Genomic DNA, 13,999 nt, shown 5'->3' with positions numbered 1-13,999 from the left:
AGCTAGCATTTTCAACAAAACTCACTGCCAAAGAAACGAGTAAGTTCTAAGGTTCCAGAGCGAGTATTAAAGATAGAAAGGATTGAAGAATGGTTCTAGAAGGCAGAGAAGGTAAAGGAGACAGAAGAGAAGAACACAGGGCACAGATGAGAGCACAGGAGAAACCTTATTTTCAAGAATCAGGTTATACACCCTCCTCTCCTCCCACCCAAATTCCACCTAAGACATCAAGAAGCACATATCCTAAAAATCACCTTTTATCTAAAATTTAAAGCATGTCCTTTTCAGAGTAAACTCCGTTCTCCTCCCTATCCCAAGCTCCTAGGCACCATGAGAAGAGAGGTACTTCTGAAGCCCAAATCCCTGGAAATGCAGACACCTCTCCATCCTGACTTTCAAAGTCAGCATTGTAGAGTGTGGCCATCCCTGCAGGAAAAAAAATTTCCCCAGCATACTCAGGTGAGATTGAGAGCTCCTGGCCTTCTTGTTTCTGCTCTACCAGACTCAGCTTTAAGACAAACCCTCAACACATTCATTCTGCCTCACTATACCTACAAAAAAACAACCAGCAAAGAGGGAAAAAACCTCTTACAACAAAACATTCCACACAACTGGGGATGTTCACAGCTGAAATCCTACTCTTGTAAAATCTTAATCACTTCCTATTTTGGAACAACCTTTCTTCCCCATCACCACAGACAACCCTCTACTACCAACAGTAACCCCAGGGAACCCCTCCCAGCACACAGCAGTGTGGGGCTCACAGGCCAGCTCCCCAACCCAGTCAGTGACAGATCAGAATTCTACTCACATTCAGCACATCTTGCCTGGGCTGTGGAGGTTCAATACATGTCAGAAGCCTGAGCAACAAATCCATGATAGCCGAAGTTCCTATATGCTTTATAATAAGGTCTACAAAATCACGTTTCTTCTTTAAGAAATCCACAATCTAGAGGAGAACAAATCAAAAACTGAAATACAAGCAATTTGGGAATTATAAACTTCAGGATGTTTTAATCCTGCCCCTCTCTTCCCTCCAATATCCCACCACTACTTCAGGGTGAGGAATGGCAAAGGCTGCATTAGCAATGAGATGTCACACTGGAAAGCCTGGCTCACAGGCACAGTATTCAAAAACCCCAGCTGGAGAAAACTCCCCAATCAACACCTGTCCCCTAATACAAACAGAATGTAGTAGAACCTTTAACCTCTATTTACTTTCATTGTTAATTCTCCAAGAACAGGGATCAAAATTTTAATTTGCCTGTAAAGAGCAAAAGGATAAGCCATTTTATAGTTTATAGACATAAAAAAAATCCACTAGATTTTGGACTAAATGCGCAATATTCAAAAATCCTAATTATACTCTAGCAAGTAAGAGTGAAAATAACATTCAAAACAAAGAATTCTGCTTCAGGCAGCGCCTGTGGCTCAGTTGGTAAGGCGCCGGCCCCATATACCAAGGGTGGTGGGTTCAAACCCGGCCCCAGCCAAACTGCAACCAAAAAATAGCCGGGCGTTGTGGCGGGCGCCTGTAGTCCCAGCTACTCGGGAGGCTGAGGCAAGAGAATCGCTTAAGCCCAGGAGTTGGAGGTTGCTGTGAGCTGTGTGAGGCCACGGCAGTCTACCGAGGGCCATAAAGTGAGACTCTGTCTCTACCAAAAAAAAAAAAAAAAAGAATTCTGCTTCAAAGTAACTAACTCACCTGGCTATGCAAACACCACCTTTGAATTCACTTTCAGCGATTCGCCTGATTAGATCAACACCAGAAGGGTGGCTGGTAGGAGAGGAGCTGATAGCTACACTGAGGGGTACGTAAACAGCAACAGAATTCAGGACTGTCCCTGGATGTCTTCTGTACTGGAAGGAAAGGGGGACTCCTCTGTCCTTGTGTGCCTTCCACCTTCTGTGTACCTGTGTCATCTATTCCTAGACCCTTCATGAGAGCTATGGACAGCGGGGCCAGTGTGGCAGCTCCTGCAGCAGGATCTTACCGAAGTTTCTCCAAAGCCCCAGAAGGTTATAGATGAAGAAACCAAAGCTCAGACAGGCTAAGTATCTTCCAGGGCTAAAAAGTGGCTGCCTTAAGGTTTAAACTTGTATTTGTATGGCACAAAAGCCACAATCCTTCCATTATTCCATATGAAGACGTTCAATAGCCAGAGATAACAACCAAAATTTGCTTCTCACAATTAGGTATAAATACAAGATCAACCACCACACATTGCTTCTCTAGACAATGAGGTTAAACATAATGGTATAAGCTCTCAAAAAAAGGACACATAATTAATCGAATTACAACTGAGTCCCATAGTGGATTTTTAAAGGATAGTAAAAGTGATAGGAGGGAAAAGTCACATGACCAAAAAATTTCCACAATTTAGTACTAGACAAAAACACCAGACTGGCAGCCCCAAAGCAAAAGCCCCAGCTAGTCCTGCGAAGAGAAGTACAGCAAGAACCTGAGCCACAGACGCCACTGCCTAGGTGTTCTACACGCAACAAAGAGGAGGCCGTACAGCTTGAGGTCTGAATTTTTCTCATTATTTGTTGTTGCATATATCCTGATTATTGTCATCTAACAGAAAACTTTTATTCACATGCACAATTCTGAAAGGAGAGAGGTGCCAAGTTCAACCTTTACCTATAGCTGAAAGAGGATGGGCTGCTGAGCACTACAGCTGTCACTCAGTCCCAGACGGAGAGGTGCAGCCAGCACCAGCCTCAGTGTCAACTGGCACGTGCCGCCATCTCTGCACAGACGGCATGTCTGATTCTGCCGTCCAGTACAAGTACTCAGAGCTCCAGAAAGTTAAGTAGCTATCACATGGAATCACATGTACACCAAAAATCACGGCAGCAAATTTGGGTTCGAACAGCACAGAAGTGAGGACGAAAAGTACAAGGAAACGTAATGATAATGGCTGCAAACTGACTGGAAACACTAAGATGGCCAGCAGCACATTTATTTCTCATTAAAAAGCAGTAAAAAGAAACAAAAAGAAACAATCTGCATTAGAATTATCATAACTTTTGAAATATTATCTAAGGAAAAAAAATCTTATTCCCAGTACACTCAAGGAGATTATCCTACTCAATTAAGAACATGAAAAAATGACATTTCTTTCCAAAATAAAACATGTATCCATTTTGCTTTGGCATAGGACAGAGCATATTGGGCCCAAAATAGTTCTTTTTTTTTTTTTTTTTCTTTTTTTTTATTGTTGGGGATTCATTGAGGGTACAATAAGCCAGGTTACACTGATTGCAATTGTTAGGTAAAGTCCCTCTTGCAATCATGTCTTGCCCCCATAAAGTGTGACACACACCAAGGCCCCACCCACCTCCCTCCTTCCTTCCCTCTTTCTGTTTCCCCAAAATAGTTCTAATCCTTTCATGAGTGCTGATACCAAGCATGGGTCACCCAGAGCCTGGTTTCTACCATGAAGGTGCCAGGCATGACTGTTGACCTTCACCCCACACCATCACACCCTTGATTGCTGCAATGCTGGTGAGTCAGTTATAGCTTGTATTTGAGTGTCTGAAGCTCCAGTTGTTCCCTGCATGTGAATTGCCATAAAGGATTATAATTTCTGTATAAGTAGATGCTTTTTCACATCAATGGCCCATAGAGCAATGGTTCTCAAATTTGAGCATGCATCAGTTGGAAAGCTTCCTAAAAACACAGATTACTGGGTCCCACCCTCCGAGTTTCTGATAAGTAGGTCTGGGGTGGGACTCAAGAACTAGCATTTCTAACAAATTCTCAGGTGATACTCATGCTGCTGGTCCAGGGATTACACCTGGAAAACCACTGCACGTGTAAGAGATATTTAGAGAATGTATTTCCCAAGTACATCTGCACTAAGAACAAAACAAAGTGGGGAGGAGAGGATGATGCTATAACAGGAAGGTAGGAATTTTTGTCAAACACTAATGCATAGGAACAGCACAGCTATCAATGTACACAAGGATGCACAGACTTAGGCACCCAGGTGTCTCAAGCCAGACATTTAAATTTTCAACAGAATTAAAATAGAATCACCATTTATATAAACCAATCATTAACTACATTTGTGGGAAAGGCCTTTGGTTTAAGCTTCATCTGTGATTATCATGGGCGGGGGGGGGGGGGGGGGGGGAACAAAACAAAGCAATTGTTTGGCAGCCAAAGAGTCACTACTCTGCCACAGTCCTATCTGCATAAATGAAGGACCAACATTCTCATGCTTCTAACTCCTTGTCAAAAGAAGAGACCAAAGTACACTAACAAATTTAGTGAGATTTGAGGAACTTAGAAAAGAATACTGATTATTGTATCAGTCAGTGTATGTTAGTGAGCACTTAAGAAAGATGTTTGTGGTTTAAAATATATTCTCTGGAAGAACCTGAACTTAAGGCAAACACTAAAGCAACAATACCAGTGGGGGATCATCTCAGGGAGATGATCAGCCCTAATACTTACCTTTTGGAAAACAATATTTACCTGTTCTGGTTTTCTGCTGATAAGAATACTTAGCACCTTGCTGAAGAAACTGGCAAGTAGAGGGTTCAAAGGGGAATCATTTAGTAGGAAGCTATATAATTTCATTAGCAAGGATTCATCTTCTCCCAGTCTATCATTCATCTGGGAGACATCGGAAGTGAGCAACTCACAAGATATATTTGGATACCTAGAAGAACAGGATACTTACATCATCATCTGTATTAACAGCAGTTTAATTATGTAAAGTAAAATACAAATCAGAGAGGCTTTCTAAAATTTCATGAAAATAACAAAATCATCTGGGGAATTAGAAAATCATTTCAACCCATTCTATCCAACCTCTAGATTAAAATGAATTTTCTACTTTGTCTAAACTGTTTTTAAGCCAAGCTTTAATAAGAATACATTTCTCCCAAAGAAATGAGAGTACCACTAGGTGCCAGGAGCCAACAGAGGCCATGCTGTGGTGTGGCAGGCCACTGCCATCAGCAGCCTCCTATGACAGGGAAAGCAACACAGCTCGCGAGACAACTGTAAGGGACACAGGAAAGTGCACCGCACATAGCACCTTGCCATCCTTGTGATTACCTACGGCGCACTGCAGGTACCAGGACTAGCCTTTATTTTTAGATGGGTTGTAATAGTACTATAAAGTTGTTTTGCGGCTCTCTCAAGCGTTCAGTCAGTAGATTGCATCTTAAGAATATCCTGAAGAGGGGAACAGGACATCAGCCTGGGTCATCCAGGTGAGAAACTATATTCAAAAAACAGTGTGCTTTTCACGACAGCCATCCAGTGCCTTCTGGAGGTGAGTAGAAAAACAAAGTCATGGTCAGTCTTCACCATGTCTCACTCCTATAGGTTACAGGCCCACAGAAAGCAACAGGACATCTGCTCTGGATGTAGCCACAGCTTTACAAATACTTTCACCCGTTAAAGTATGCCTGCCTCTGCCAACTACACCACTCACTTTCTGAAAAACAGGCATGAGACCCATTTTCTCCACTCACTTCTCTTAGCACAATCTCTTTCTTATCTGTTTTCCCCCCCCCCCAGAGGACAATATTTTAATTTCTTACTTTTTTTTTCCTTATCTGTTTTCAACAGTAACAATGGAGACACCTACCCATCTAGATGACACTCTTATCTAACCCACAGTTCACTTTTCTGCTCCTTATATTCCTACTTGCTGGGCAGTAGGGACCCAGAACTCCCAACTAGTCAGGGGTGGCAAGTTCAAATGCTGACCAGGACAGGGAGGTGACAAAACAGCCAAAAGCAGCTGTATGACAAAAGATAGGTGAGAACTGTTGGCTAGAACTAGTAAGACACATCTGTAGGCATCCAAGGCAAGCAAATGGCTGTTTTGACACCCTGCCTCAAAGAGACAAACGGCAACACACCCAAAAGCCATAGCGCTTGAGAGGGTCTGGCATGAGGTTGGAAGACTTAATGGTATGACAATACCCCAAAATGAACCTTTATTAATAGGAAGAAGATAGAAAAGAAAGAAAATAGGGCAGCACCTGTGGCTCGGTGAGTAGGGTGCCGGCCCCATATACTGAGGGTGGCAGGTTCGAACTCAGCCCCAGCCAAACTGCAACAAAAAATAGCCAGGCATTGTGGCGGTGCCTGTAGTCCCAGCTACTCGGGAGGCTGAGGCAAGAGAAATCACCTAAGCTCACTCTACCGAGGGTAACAAAGTGAGACTCTGTCTCTTAAAAAAAGAAAGAAAGGAAGAAAATAGACCTGGCAGATGTATGGGCAAATGATCACACTATCAAACAGCAGTCTGAGGTGTACAGCTAAAGGCTCCCTTAGATTATGTAACATATAGGCTCAACAATGCCATAATATAATACAAATCCCTATAAAGTAACCCTTACCCTGGGAATAGGACGATAGAGTGGTTACAGGTGCAGCTACTGGAGTTACACTACCTAGGTTCAAACCCTGCCTCCACTTACAAGCTATATAACTTTGGGCAAGTTATTTAACCTCTCTGGGCCTTAGTTTCCAAGTTGGTAGTATGAAGACAAGAGTCCTTAGCTTGTGGAGGAGAGAAATACGCAAGGCTGGGAGAGGGCCTAGTATGAAATAAATAACTGTTTAATAAATGATTGATGTATTCTACTTCCACAGCTGCTAAGAGAGGCTGGGGGGACATAATCTTTCAACTATTTGGAAACTGCTGACAAAGAATTAGTAAAAAGCAGAAGACCTGATTCTGGCTATGAATCAAATGTGTAAGTATATTCCCAAATTCCGATAAAGGAAGTTCAGACTCCACGGGCATAAGCAGCTTGTAAATTTTTCACTTTCTACAGGTTAGAGGTATGGAAGAGTTCAGGAAGTGCACATAATGAGCCTCAGCATTATATAATGTGACTTGATACAGAAACTTAAAGAGTTCTGGTTCCAGCCAGGCAGGGGCTACTCTCCTCTCCCTCCTTAATTTTCAACAAACTTTTAAAACATACAAAGATGCCCTTCACTCTAGCCCCTGGCAAGACCCCTCTTCCCCCACCCTGTGCTCTGGCTTCTCTTCCTTTGTACTTAGAACACAGAGGCAAGCAGCAGACAACTCAGCCTTCTGCACCACCAGCCTACAGCAGGGCCCTTCCTCCCCAATCCCACGGGAGCCATCCTTGCTCTGAGACCAGCCTTCATATGTCCTCTTGAGGGCGGTCCCTCCTGCCACTGTAGCATGGCATGCCCTGGACAGCAAGCTTCCTCCTCAGCAGCATTTCTTCCTCGGAGGAGAAAAACCAAAGCCTCACACCTGTCCTGACTCCACATCTGCCTGCACCTTTTAGTCCAGTTTACCCCAATATAGCAATCACTCCATCATACCCCAAACCACAAAACTCTCAACTCCCTTAAATGACTATAACCCTGGAACACTTTCAGGGCCCATCAGAAACCCCTCTATGCTAATCCAGATGTTTACACAGCCTCAGGCTCCTTACACACAGCTGTAGGTCTGCCTGAGTTGGATGCACAGCAGAGTATTGTTCCATCCGACCCAAGCTGCGCTCCTTCAAAATGGTGCCATGCAGAAGGCTATGTGTCCAGGGGAGGCGGATCTGCTCTTGCAACCTTGAAGGCGAAAACACTGGCAAAGCAACACAATATGACAGCCAAACCGTGCTGTAAGGGCGAAGGAGACTCTACTTCTTTTTGGTCAAGTAAGCCCCTAGTATAAGGCATGTCTACTCTTCCTCAGTGAAAAAATGATTAGCTTTGGCTTGTGCCTATAGTCCCAGATACTCAGGAGGCTGAGGCAGGATGACTGCTTGAGCCCAGGAGCTTAGAGTGGCACACTGCACTGTACACACATACCACAGATGTACACACCCCACACATACCTACAGCACACATACACCACACCTACATACATACATATGCCGCACACTCTCACACAATACCCACTCATGCTAGTGAGACCTTGTATCTTACACATGTATATAAAATATGTATTTTAGATATAAAAATACACATATATATGTATCTCAGCTTCATTCACTATGTAAAGAAACAGACCGAAGAAGAGTAAACCAGCTGCCCGAGTTCTCGGAGGTCAGAAGATAGGAGGGCTACACCTGAGCTCGCTGAACCATGCCACACACCTTCCCACAAGGACTAGCCCCAAGCCAAGCAGCACCCACCCAGTCCACAGTGGTACTTCACCACGGAGGGATTCCAAAGTAGCAGAATGTCTATCTTTGGGGGTTGGGAGCACTAATAATTCTGCCACCAATTTTTTTCCTTCTCCTTTTTAATCTCTGAGTGAAGTCTTTCACTGAATGCTAGGTGTCAATCTTAATGCCTTGAAGATCTAATCTATAGCAGCCTGAAAGCATTAACAAATACGGTTTCCCTGACAGCATGTTACTCCCCAAGAAAAATGAGATGTCTGAAAAGAGGGTCAGACTGGCAGAAAAAGGGCAAAGGAGACTATACTAACAGCCACAGTTCTTCTACTAAGTTTTTAAATTATATTATCAATTAATTTTTGTTCCTGAATTTGCTCTATTGGGGGGGGCACAAAATATTTCAATGGATTTGGATATAAAGACATAATTAGTTGAACCCCCAATACTTCAAATACCTATGGAGTACTCAAAGAATCTCGGGGGTGTGTGCATAAAAAGTGTCATAGTGATGTTAATAAAGGATCCTCACTATATTGTCATTGGTCTGTGCAAAGATTAAACTGGTGATGAGGAGATAAATCCACCACAGCTAACATTCACTAATGCCTTTATTTTCAGTTAATAAAAGGTCAGAATTTATTCGATCAGCAATGCTCTTCATAACCCAAGCTCTGACTTACATTTGCTGTGTAATCTTGGGTAACATAAGCAATCTCTATCTTCATATTTGTGAAAGCAGAGAAAATACTCACTTTAATCATCGTATTACTTTGAGAAATTTGTCATCCCTGTTAATGAAGCACATTGCCTTTCCATAAAACCTTCTGACTGAATTTCAAACACCCATGGTTCACAGGACGTAGTCCTAGAAGGGATTATCTGCTCTGCTGAGCCCTCCTTCCTCACCAGCTCAATCTTCTGTAAATGGGGCAGCAGCACTAAGAAGTCCTAGACAGTAAGAACACCCCCACTTCATTTTAGCCCCACCCTAAAGAGAAAATTGAATTTTCTTACTTGTATCTGATCTTTTCATCCATGTCTTGAGGTGGTTCTTCTATAATGAATGAGACTAAATCTTCGAGACATTCTGCTTTTAACAGAAATTCTATAAGTTTGCGGTTCTGAGCTTTACATTCCTGTAAAACATCTTCCTCATCCATTAATTCCTTCAGTGTTACATCTTCTCTTTCTAGAAGTGTGTCTATGTGGGATGATGAGTGAAGATCAAATTTCCAAAACATGCTGGTCTAAACAAAATGCAGAGAGCATTTCATAAAATTTCAACTCCACATATTAATTTTCCATAATTCAAATTTCAGTTCAGTTTTACAACATAAAATGCCAATCTGGCTTACTTAAGTTCAATAAGTTTCCTACTGAACCTACAAAATACTTTCCAATGAATAACAATGGCAAGATTTTTTTCCTTCTCAGAAAAGAAAATATTTATTTATATTGGTTAAAAATTTTGACTTGAAAATGCTCAAAGCTAAAACTGGGGATGATTTTAACCTGCAAAAGTAATTAATCCAGGCTTAGTTAAAAATTTAATGCTTAGGAGAGGGGAAAACAACCTTTTTCTTAAGGGTGAATACATCCCTACACAGAGCATATATCTTTGGCAACAAATGAGAAAGAGGCTTAAGTAGCTAGAACTCTGCAGATTGCTCAAGAATTAAATAATCACTGGTAAGCAGCACTTTTAGCCGCTGACAGCACTTTCATAACCAAAAGCCTAAAGTAATTAAAGTGGTAAAATCTGTGCCATTCTTAATAAACTAAGAAACTGGAATTCTTTAGGAATTAGAAACCAGTTCTCCTCAGTTTACTGGGAAAAACTGGGCAACCTAACTTTGAACACTCGCTCCACAATACACATACATATTGTCCTCAATTTCATGCCCATCCTTCCTCAATAATTCGAGCACAAAGTTTGTTTCCTCAAATTATAGAGTTAAAGAAAGTAATTATTTGTTATAAATGAAAACATACAATAGGCTCTGTGTGATTAGGGTGCTGGCCACATACATGGTGGCTGATGGGTTTGAACCCGGCCCGGCCCACTAAACAACAACAACAAAAACAGCCGGGTGTTGTGGCAGGCACCTTTGGTCCCAGCTACTTGGGAGGCTGAGGCAAGAGAATTGCTTAAGCCCAAGAGTTTGAGGTTGCTATGAGCCGTGACACCACGGCACTCTACCTAGGGCGACATAGTGAGACTCCTCAAAAAAAAAAAGGAAACATAAAACAAAAGGTTTACTATATAAGCTAAAGGCTGAGACAATTTCAAAGGCTACTTTAGAGATAGATGACAAGATGATGACATCAAACAAAAGTCCTGAGTAGGGCCTGATCTCCTAATAGGGGTGCGTCTAATAAAATATATACTTCTAAAAATGTACACTATTTATAAGTTCTGGCCCTTTACAGCCTCTTTCCTTTTACCTAGGCTCTTTTAAGTAACATGTATAAGGCTGAGTGTATCTGTCAAAGACGCTCACTGCAGGATTCCTAAACCAGAGTGTGGTAAAGACATACTCTATGTCAAAACCCATATATCAGCTGGAGCTTCCCTACCCATAGTGTACATTTTTAGAAGTATATATTTTGTTAGGCCTACCCAAATTAGGAGATCAAGCAAGAAAATACCCAGAATTGATGCCCTCATGAACATCTGCCTCAATATAATTTTTTTTCTTTTTCTTTTTTTTGAGACAGAGCCTCAAGTTGTCACCCTGGGTAGAGTGCTGCAGCATCACAGCTTACAGCAACCTCCAACTTCTGGGCTCAAGTGTTTCTCCTGCCTCCGCCTTCCAAGTAGCTGGGACTACAGGTGCCCGCCACAACGCTTGGCTATTTTTTGTTGCAGCCATCATTGTTGTTTGGTGGGCCCAGGCTGAATTTGAACCCGCTAGCTCAGGTGTATGTGGCTGGCGCCTTAGCCGCTTGAGCCACAGACAAGCAGCCCTCAGTACAATTTTTTTAAAAATAGAGACCACAGGCTGGGCACAGTGGCTCTCACCTGTAATCCCAGCACTTTGGGAGGCAGAGGCGGGTGGATTGCTTGACCTCACAAGTTTGAGACCAGCCTGAGCTAGAGGGAGACCCCATCTCTAAAAATAGCCAGGCATTGTGGTGGGCGCCTATAGTCCCAGCTACTTGGGAAGCTGAGGCAAGAGAATTGCTTTAGGCCAAGAATCAGAAGTTACTGTGAGTTATGATGCCAGGGCACTCTACTCAGAGTGACAAAGTGAAACTCCGTCTCAAAAAATATATAGAGGGAGACCATAGAGGAAAAGATTTACAAACACTGCTAGTCTTACAATCAATCCAGGAATAAAAGATAAAACAAACCACCCTCTATGGCAAGTTCTCAAGGATCTCACTTCACGCGACAAGCTGTGGAACACTGAACTTGACTATTAAGTATACGGTCATAGTATTTCAGAGTTTTAAGGAAGCTTTAAAAAGCCCCTTAAGGAATACATTTTTAGGTAACAAAATTATGTGTATGATAAAAATCACATCTATTTATAAAATCTTGCAAGGCTTTAAAAGAAAAACATGGCAATATTCTCATATCAATTAGTACGAGCAGGACCTAAAAATCAACACCCATGCTGATGGTTCACGCCTTGCCTAGACTCACAGCACCTTACAGGAGAAATGATGTGGAGAACCGTGGCTCAACACGAAGCTCTGCCACAGTGGTTCTCAACCTTCCTAATGCCACGGCCCTTTAATACCATTCCTATGGGTCGTGACCTACAGGTTGAGAACCGCTGCTCTGTGAGATGACACAAAGCAGTAGCCACAGTATGAGGCACAGCTGTTACTTTCCTCTCAATGATTAGCCTGGTAATTATGTATAGATGACATCACAGACCTTGCTAGAGAAGCACAACTCCCAGCACAGACAGCAGCCACCACGTTGCAGCAAACATGTGACCTCTGCACTCAGGATGAGAAATGAGGAGAGGCACCCTGCAGAGCTACCTGGAGAGCAAAATACATTTGCTAGTGAAGGAAATAAGAGAAACCAACTTCTAATGACTAAGGAAATAAGGGCAAAGATGGCATAGAAGTGTCAGGGGAAGAACTTTCGGGAAAGGGCAGGGGAACTAAATCAGATATAAAAGCTTTTTGTTTTTGCTTTTTTTGGTTGTCAGATTTGTGGTTAATGCCAAACAAAATAACTATATTACGTCATTTTCTACTAATAAAATTGACAAGGCAAAAAAAGGACAAAGGGATACCAAAGGATAATTCCAGTAGAAGAAAGTAAAAGTTGGTTTCCATTCCCATAAAGAAGTCACTCCTTGTTTGGGGGCATAAAGTACAAAGTCAGTGCCACACACAATGCTTTTACCTTGAAGGAATACAGCTCATTTATCTGTGAATTTTTTAAACTACTAATTTTTTTTAAAGTGTATTTGTACCCCTCTTCTCCATACTCAGTATTAAAGCTTAAGATGACTGAAATAGCAACCTCTGGCATAGTGCCCCATACAGGAGCACACAGGTCCTGGGCTTGTTTATCCTCCAGACACATATTAACTTGCACTGTTCCTTTAAGGATATGAACCATGACTCTAGTTTAGCTGAAATAGAGTTCCCCCCAAATTGACCATTCTTATTTTGACCTTTCTCTATTTACAGATGAATAAAACACATGTGTATAATAGTTTATTTTACTTTTTTAAAGTACTTCAGCAAAGCAATGGACTGAAAAATCTATCATGCACATTCCAACACCTTCTCAGGATCACGTCTAACGTACTTAGTAAGTCAAATTTCTGATAATCTAATATTTTTTCCACTGGGGGTCAGAAAACCAGAACATAATTAAAAATTTAGTCTAAAGGCTTTCTAAGCTGGACACAGTGGCTCACGCCTATGATCCTAGCACTCTGTGAGGCCAAGGGGGTTGGATCACTGGTGTTCAGGAGTTCAAGAACATCCTGAGTAAGAGCGAGACTTCCCTCGTCTCTATTAAAAATAGGGAAAAAACCAGCTAGATGCCATGGCAGGTGCCTGTAAGTCCCAGTTCCCTGAGAGGTTGAGGCAGAAGGATCTCCTGAACCCAAGAATTTGAGGTTCCCATGAGCTAGGCTGATGCCACGGCACTCTAGCCTGGGCAATACAGGAGACCGTGCCTCCCCAACCAAGAGGTTTTAAAAAAAAAAAAACAAGTCTAATTTAAAGTAGCAAGTCTCTGTTTCATGTAATTCCTTACATAAGGCAAAGTATAATGAAAAACACTAAGAAATAAATCTCAAAAAAAGCAATCTGGCACTTTGTCCTTAGCTAATTATAAACAGGATAAACATTCATCAATCAAGTGAGAAACCATAAATACCTACAAATTACAGTCAAACTTCTCTTTTTTTTTTTTGGTTTGTGGCCGGGGCTGGGTTTGAACCCGCCACCTCTGGCATATGGGACCAGTGCCCTACTCCTTGAGCCACAGGCGCCGCCCCCAAACTTCTCAATTATGAATCAATATATATTTTCCCCACTTCAAGTAAAAACCAACTTCCAAAATCTTAACCTTACAAAGGAAACTCGTTAAATATAAGATTTATTTAATAGACTAGTAATTCATTGTCATGTGGTATGAACAGAAGCAAACAGACCCAATCCAGCTCACAGCTTGCCAGCAAAGAATGGTTTTGACATTTCTAAAGTGTCTCTTTGGGGAGGGGGAAGAAAAGATGTGACAGAGACCATCCGTGGCCCACGAAGCCTAAAATGTTTACCATCTGGTCCTTTACAGACAAGAATAGTATCCCTTGCTTCAGAGGAAATAAAGGTTCCACTAAGACTCCTTTTGCTTTCTGCTGTCTCCAGCCATCTA

General features: G+C 42.1%; 1 protein-coding gene across 8 annotated transcripts in view; it reads right to left on the bottom strand.

Annotated features, from left to right (window-relative positions):
• PPP6R3 (protein phosphatase 6 regulatory subunit 3) overlaps positions 1-13,999 on the bottom strand; it is a 146,473-nt gene that overhangs the window by 65,250 nt on the left and 67,224 nt on the right. For 7 of the 8 annotated variants that reach the window (XM_053561210.1, XM_053561216.1, XM_053561217.1 and 4 more), the window contains 3 exons: positions 9,157-9,389; positions 4,487-4,673; positions 812-949 (listed from right to left, as the gene is read on the bottom strand). In XM_053561210.1, the coding sequence (XP_053417185.1) occupies positions 812-949; positions 4,487-4,673; positions 9,157-9,383 (552 nt within the window). In that variant the 5' untranslated portion in view covers positions 9,384-9,389. Of the gene's footprint in view, positions 1-811; positions 950-4,486; positions 4,674-9,156; positions 9,390-12,028; positions 12,139-13,999 lie in introns of all 8 variants that reach the window. The other variant, XM_053561213.1, reaches the window with a different exon arrangement.

The sequence above is a fragment of the Nycticebus coucang genome, chromosome 14, assembly GCF_027406575.1.
Source record: "Nycticebus coucang isolate mNycCou1 chromosome 14, mNycCou1.pri, whole genome shotgun sequence".
Classification (NCBI taxonomy): Eukaryota; Metazoa; Chordata; class Mammalia; order Primates; family Lorisidae; genus Nycticebus; species Nycticebus coucang.
This window is presented reverse-complemented; position numbering and strand designations above follow the sequence as displayed.